Source organism: Nansenia antarctica, assembly GCF_963989245.1.
Source record: "Nansenia antarctica genome assembly, chromosome: 6".
Classification (NCBI taxonomy): Eukaryota; Metazoa; Chordata; class Actinopteri; order Argentiniformes; family Microstomatidae; genus Nansenia; species Nansenia antarctica.
In genome coordinates this window covers 36,053,439-36,060,938 of record NC_137676.1, presented here as the reverse complement: position 1 = coordinate 36,060,938, position 7,500 = coordinate 36,053,439, and the positions used below count along the sequence as shown (strand labels likewise).

The window sequence follows — 7,500 nt, the reverse complement described above, 5'->3', positions numbered from 1 at the left end:
AGGGAAAGGGCCGTCTTCGTGGTCCACCACGAGGTGAAAGGCCCAAGTCCGTTTGTCCGCGTCGAAGCTCCGCTGGAGTCAGTGTTCGGTCGCAGTCCGCTCGTGGAGGCGACGATGATGTCCAGCTGGCGTCTCGCTTGGTCCAACGTTGAACAGCCGGCTGCTGGCAAGGCGGTCCAACGGGAACACAACTAAACGGGCTACACTGGTACACTCAATAATCGCTTTCCTAGCGTCCTCAGCTTCTGCACGGTGTGCGTCGTACTGAATCCGCCATCTTGCATTGACTTCGCGTTACTCTCTCTCTCATTTGGTCTCTCTCGTTCTGCTGCTCACCACACACTGACTCGCGGACTACTTCCGTTTCTTATATATACACCACCGAACGTAGCATCCGGGTCACGGACACACCCCGGATACTACGTCATCAAACATATGCATAAACATTACAAGAATAATACATACACTTCACGAAACGTATATTAATAGTATAGAAAATAACAAAGTAAATAACTGGGGCAGAAGGGCTGATTTCGGGGAAACTAAAACTGGCACTAAACTGTGGGCCTTCACAACAGCCGCCCCATGAAACCCTCGGTTTCAGTTAACTAAGAAGGCACACTGGCTAGGCTGCTCTAGCAGCGTGAAGTAGGAGGTGATAGTGTCGACCACTCTGCCTGTCTGCCAGGCGGCGCGCGGAAGGGACTGGTCCATCACCAGTACCCCGGCACCTTCGGACATCTTGTCTCTCTCCCTCAGCAGAATCTTCTGCTTCTCCTCCTTCTCCAGGGCGCGGATGTGCTCCTCGAAGCAGATCAGAGCGTCTTCCTTGTCCATGTTCTCCAGCTCCTCGTACTCAGCGAAGGTGGGGTCGTCCAGCAGGTACTGCTGGGCCTCGGACCAGGTGGTGCGGTAGGTGACGCTGGCCATGTTGTCCAGAATGCTCTTCAGCGCCTCCCAGTTCCTCTTCCTGAGCTGCTTGGCTTGTTCCTTCTCCTTCTTAGCCTTGTAGGCCTTAAACGCTTGCTTCTTCTCCCTCAGCTTGGGCAGGGCGCTGTAGCGTGGGTCGTTGATGATCATTCTCATGGTTTGCTCCCATGACGCGTCGGATGAACCACCATCCTCCTCCAGAAGCTCTTTGAAGGCCTGCTTGGCCTCCTCTTTTGGGTTCCACTTGTACGTTTTCTTCGCCAACTCCGGCCTTTCCTCCTTGGAGGAGTCTACAATACTGGCTGAGACTTTCATGGCTGACGTGTACTCGACGGAGTTGACGGGTGCGTCAATGCTGACCTCGGCCACGTGAGGGTGCATGGCCACCTGCAGGTGTTCCTCGGCAACAGCTGTTGCCGCCATGGCACGGTAGCGCCACCACCGGGACTCCTTAGTCTGGGAGTTGTAGTAGTAAGGCTTCCCATCCAGAGACTTATGCTCTGTCCACAGAGACTTCTTCTTTGGTTGGTCATCCTGTGGTGAACCATTTGTGGTACTAACTGTTCCAGGTGCACTGGCAGCAATAGATTCCACTCCAGGCGGTCCGGTTGGTTGGTTCGCTTCTTCGGTTCGGACATGTAGGGATGACGTAGCTCTCCCGTCTCTATCTCTCCCCTCGGTAGCGCCTTGGAGGGCCCACCCAAGCGCAGTCTTAACAGCCATCGGGCAGCCTCGTGGTCCTCTCAGCGGAGGACGGAGCGACACGATCAGGTCAGCGTTGTCCGAGCCGATGAGAAGGGTTGGCTCCGCTCCTTCTATCGGGTGTAGGTCTACTCTCCGTAGGTGGGGATATCTTGCGCGTAACCTCTCCAGGGGGTAGTCGTAGCGGGAGAGCGCTAGCTGGTCGGCGGTGAAGACATTCTGAAGCCGATGTCTATCCGACGGCCGCCCCGCCGGGGAGATAGAGAAGTTGATTCTCGCCCCGGTGACCTCTTTAAGGTCGCGACGTATCGTGCGCAGAGTCAGCTTCTCCGCAGTCCCTTGGAGCCCCAACTGGCGCACTGCCCCCTGGAGAAGGATGGTCCGTTCCGACCCGTCGTCTAGAACGGCGTACGTGTCGTACACAGCGTTGTTGTGGTGAAGTCGGACCTTCACCACCTTCAGTAGAACCTTGGAGCCGCTGCTCTGTGGCGAGTCTAGGTAGTAGACAGGGGTTTCCTCTTCCGGTGCGCGACCGGACCTAGGGCTTCTGGTGCCCTCCGTGGTCCTGGCGAGGGAGACCTCGTGTAGAATGTTGAGGTGGACCTCCTCACAGCGATTGCACTTTCTCCTCAAGGTGCAGTTCTTAGCCAGATGGTCGCGCCCACAGTTCCAGCACCTCTGGTTCTCCTCGAGCCACCTCTGCTTGTCCTCGGTACTCAGGTTGTTGAAGTCACTGCACTCATTGAACCAGTGCTCGCTGGTGCAGTACGGACATGGCGGTGGACCTCTCCGTCCCTTTTGAGGGGGTTGAGAGGAATCCTTTCCCTCAGGTCGGGCTTTCCTCTCTCTCCGAGGCTCCTCCTCCGTGTGCAGCACTCCTACTGGGCGTCCTCTGTTCGAGCTCGGCCGGTCCCAGCGGTCTCCCTTCTCCCTCTCCTTCTTCGGCTCAGCGTAACCCATGGCGTCTACGTTGGTGTCATGCACTTCCTCCAGTAGGAACTCCGCGAAGGCAGCCATGCTCAGACCCAACTTCCCGGGGTTACGAACGCGCTGCTGTCGCCGGAACCTCTCCTGCCGGAAGCGTGGGATCTTGCGGAGCAGCCGCTCTACGTTGGAGGTGCTGTTGATCTCGCTGGCGCCAGCTGGGCCCTGCGTCTTCAGCATTCCAACCAAGGTGTGCACGCGGAGCGCGAAGTCATCCAGCGCCCGGTCATCCTTGATGGGGGCCTGCTGTTCGAGGGCTTGCAGTTCAGCAAGGGCGTGGTTCCAGGGACGACCGTAGCGGGCATCCAAGTCAGCGAGCGCTCTGGTGTAAGGTGTCGGTGCGGAGGCATGGGCCAGTACCATGTTGTGGGCTCTGGGGTTCCTCACATGCTGAAGGAGAATCGCATATTTGTAGGACTCTGAGCAGGAGTTGTCCAAGAGCGTGTCTAGGCAGATGCGTAGCTCCACATACTGGCTCCTGTCCTCGTCCTTGAAGAAGGGGAACTTGGGTCCCTCCACCTGGGGGAACATCCTGTAGTGGATCATCGGTGCTGGAGTGACGGTCTGGGTGTCCGGCCTGCATGCATTTTGGTGCACTGGAGGACCTAGGGGTGTGCTACGCTCTTGGGGGATGGCTCCCCTCCCGGGCAGCGACGCTGGCTCCCTCTGGGCCGCGTAGCGGTCGGGTCCCTGGTCCTCTTCCTTCCAGGTGGTCAGCTGGGCCTGCAGTTGGACAGTCTTGGCGGGGGTCATGGAGCCATCGGCGGGGGGTTCAGGAGATGGCACTCGAGAGGGCCGTGCGGATGATGCTCTGGAGCTACGGGCCGACGGAGTTCTGCTGATGCACACGTCGCGCATGGTCTGCATCATTTCCTCCATCTTCTCTGCGTGCAGTTGCTCTCTCGCCATCTGCCTCTCCGCCGCGCGTTCCGCCCCCTCCCTCTGTCTCTCCGCCGCGCGTTCCGCCCCCTCCATCTGGAGGCGCTCGCGCTCGTACTGGATGCGTTCCCTCTCTAACGCCTCCTGGCGCTGTCTCTCCGCCGCACGTTCCGCTCCGTCCATCTGGAGGCGTTCGCGTTCTAGCGCCTCCTGGCGCTGTCTCTCCGTCTGGAGGCGGTCGCGCTCCATCTGGAAGCGTTCACGTTCTAGCGCCTCCTGGCGCTGTCTCTCCGCCGCGCGTTCCGCTCCGTTCATCTGGAGGCGTTCGCGTTCTAGCGCCTCCTGGCGCTGGAGACGTTCACGCTCGAACTGGAGTCGTTCCCGCTCTAACGCCGTCTCGGCCTGTTGGCGCTCCCGCTCTAACGCCATCTCGGCCTGTTGGCGCTCCCGCTCTAACGCCATCTCGGCCTGTTGGCGCATACATTCGGACAGCGCGGCACTACTCCCTCTGGAGTGCAGGCTATCCGCCCCAGAGGCAGAACTGCCCACGGAAGCCCTGGACCGGTAGGAAGCCCCTGAGCGGCAGGAGCTAGGTCTCGAGCGCGCCGTACTGGGAGGCAGATCGTTAAGGCTGAGGCCCTCCCTCTTCCGCCCGCAGGCGCTGTCGGACCGGGCCTCTCCTTCCTGTTCTTCCGTTTCCACGGCAAAACCCTGCGGTTCTGCCATCTCATCCTCAGGCTGGTGCTCTTTGAGGGCTGTCTCAGTGCTAGCCACCCGCGCGCCGGCGGACACCTCGGCCTCTTCGACCACTGTATCCCGTGGAGTGCGCTCCTCGCTACCACTCAGTGAGCTTTCGAGCTCAAGCTCATACTCCTGTAACCTCGGAGGCAACCGCGGGACTCTCTGTGGTCGTGGCTCTGGCTCAGGGGGCGGAGAAGGGGGGGTAACTGTCTGGTCTGGTTGGCTGCGCTCAGCCATGCTATCACTACACTACCAATCCGGCTCGAAGGACCAATTGTAACCAGGGAGTAGCTGAAAAGGACTGTATAATTTAGGAAGGGGCTGGTTATCTAACTAATGGAGCTAAATAGGCAGTATAGGAGGATACAGGCAGGGGGCGACAGCAAACCGTTAGACTAGCAGTTAATGTCGTTAGCATTAGCAATTGTAACTAGCATTAGCATTAGCCTTCAAACAACTAGCATTAGCATTAGCCTTGTACTTAGCATTAGCATACAATTAGCATTAGCATTGGAACTACAAACAACTAACACACGGTATTACATATGAACAACACATTTATTTACATGACGGTTGTATACATCCCCATATATACATTCCCTCCCGGCCGGCCACACACACACTCAATCACTCACTGATAGTCTCTGGCCTGAACAGGCTGATAGTCCAGGGCTGTGGTGCGCGTTGAGGCCTGGTTGAATGGCATGTGCGTCGATGCCGTTAGCCGACGAAAGGGGGGGGTGACGTAGCAACGCGGAGGGAAAGGGCCGTCTTCGTGGTCCACCACGAGGTGAAAGGCCCAAGTCCGTTTGTCCGCGTCGAAGCTCCGCTGGAGTCAGTGTTCGGTCGCAGTCCGCTCGTGGAGGCGACGATGATGTCCAGCTGGCGTCTCGCTTGGTCCAACGTTGAACAGCCGGCTGCTGGCAAGGCGGTCCAACGGGAACACAACTAAACGGGCTACACTGGTACACTCAATAATCGCTTTCCTAGCGTCCTCAGCTTCTGCACGGTGTGCGTCGTACTGAATCCGCCATCTTGCATTGACTTCGCGTTACTCTCTCTCTCATTTGGTCTCTCTCGTTCTGCTGCTCACCACACACTGACTCGCGGACTACTTCCGTTTCTTATATATACACCACCGAACGTAGCATCCGGGTCACGGACACACCCCGGATACTACGTCATCAAACATATGCATAAACATTACAAGAATAATACATACACTTCACGAAACGTATATTAATAGTATAGAAAATAACAAAGTAAATAACTGGGGCAGAAGGGCTGATTTCGGGGAAACTAAAACTGGCACTAAACTGTGGGCCTTCACAACACCTATGATATAAAAGTTCTAAATTGATTTGCATTTGATCGAGGGAAATAAGTATTTGAACCCCTAGCAAAACATGACATAGTACTTGGTGGAGAAACCCTTGTTGGCAAGCACAGAGGTCAGACGTTTCTTGTAGTTGGTCACCAGGTTTACAGTCTTGTCCCTGATGTCCTTAGACAGCTCTTTGGTCTTGCCCATGATGGAGAGGTTGGAATCTGATTGATTGATTCTGTGGGCAGGTGACTTTTATACCAAAATCCCTCCTGAGATGTGTGCAAACCTGGTGACCAACTACAAGAAATGTCTGACCTCTGTGCTTGCCAATAAGGGTTTCTCCACCAAGTAAGTCATGTTTTGCTAGGGGGTCAAATACTAATTTCCCTCGAAATGCAAATCAATTTATAACTTTTATATAATGTGTTTTTCTGTATTTTTGGGGGGATATTCTGTCTCTCATTGTTAAAATAAACCTATGATTAAAATTATAGACCATTCGTTTCTTTGTCAGTGGGCAAGCTTACAAAATCGGCAGGGGATCAAATACTTATTTCCCCCACTGTATGTGTGTGTGTGTGTGTGTGTGTGTGTGTGTGTGTTAGCAGAAGCACCTATAAAGACGAGCACCAGTCCCACTGAGACCTGTAGCGTGATGGACACCGACAGCAGCACGATGAGGTGCAGGTAGAAGCGGTACTGAGGTCCCACGTACAGCACCGTCTTGAGCTGGGACGAGTTGGCCATCAGCAGGGCCACGTCCAGCATGCTCTGGGCCGCAGTCTTCTTGGTGGCGTAGTGATTCAGGTTCATGGTACGGTACACCTTCCCAGAGGGGGGGCTGTTGCGGTTCGCCTGTCAGGAAAGAGTCAGGGAGAAAGTTCTGTATGGCTGTAGACGTTCACAGAAGGGGCACAAAATACAAAATGATTGGCACCTTTTCAAAATTGTAAGAAATAATTGTATTTGACGCATGTAATGCTCCTTTAATTTGTACTTAAACTGGCAATATAGACATCACACTTGCAACCAGTTGAAATGGAGAAAACGTGTGTGTCACACTGAGCATGGAGTAAAGAAAGAAGAGCAAAGAATTGGCTGAGGATTTGAGAAGCAAAATTGTGGAAAAGCATGGACAATCTCAAGGCTACAAGTCCATCTCCAGTGATCTTAATGTTCGTGTGTCCACTGTGCGCAATGTCATCAAGAAGTTTACAGCCCATGGCACTGTCGCCAACCTCCCTGGACGTGGACGGAAGAGAAAAATGGATGAAAGATTGCAACAAAGGATTGTTCGAATGGTGGATAAAAAACCTAGATCAACTTTCAAACAAATTGAAGCTGACCTGCAGACACAGGGTACAACACTGTTAGCTCGCACTATCCGTCGCCATCTGAATGAAAGGGGCGCTATGGTAGGAGACCCAGGAGGACCCCACTGCTGACCCAGAGACATTACAAAGCCAGAGTTTGACAAAGCTTACCTGGGGAAGCCAAAATCATTCTGGGAGAACGTCCTGTGGACAGATGAGACCAAAATAGAGCGTTTTGGTAAAGCACATCATTGTATTGTTTAGAGAAAACGAAATGAAGCCTCCAAGAAAAGAACACAGACCCTACAGTCAAACATTGTGGAGGTTCACAGAAGTTTTGGGGTTGCTTTGCTGCTTCTGGCACCGGATTCCTTGACTGTGTGCATGGCATCATGAAATCTGAAGACTACCAAAGAATTTTGGGGCGCAATGTAGGGCCCAGTGTCAGAAAGCTGGGTCTCCATCAGAGGTCATGGGTCTTCCAGCAGGACAATGACCCAAAGAAATGGTTTAAGACAAAGCGCTGGCGAGTTCTGAAGCGGCCGCAATGAGTCCAGATCTAAATCCCATAGAACACCTGTGGAGTGATCTCAAAACAGCAGTTGAGAGAAGGCACCCTTCAAA

At 54.4% G+C, this 7,500-nt stretch overlaps 1 protein-coding gene across 1 annotated transcript in view; it reads right to left on the bottom strand.

The window, feature by feature from the left end:
- Window positions 1-7,500, bottom strand: part of LOC308160466 (ninjurin-1) — a gene marked incomplete at its 3' end in the record, with an annotated part of 12,563 nt that overhangs the window by 1,106 nt on the left and 3,957 nt on the right. Inside the window, exon 2 of the mRNA XM_080534379.1 lies at window positions 6,178-6,418. Coding sequence (XP_080390505.1) covers window positions 6,178-6,376 — 199 coding nt within the window. The 5' untranslated portion in view covers window positions 6,377-6,418. The remainder of the gene's footprint in view (window positions 1-6,177; window positions 6,419-7,500) is intronic.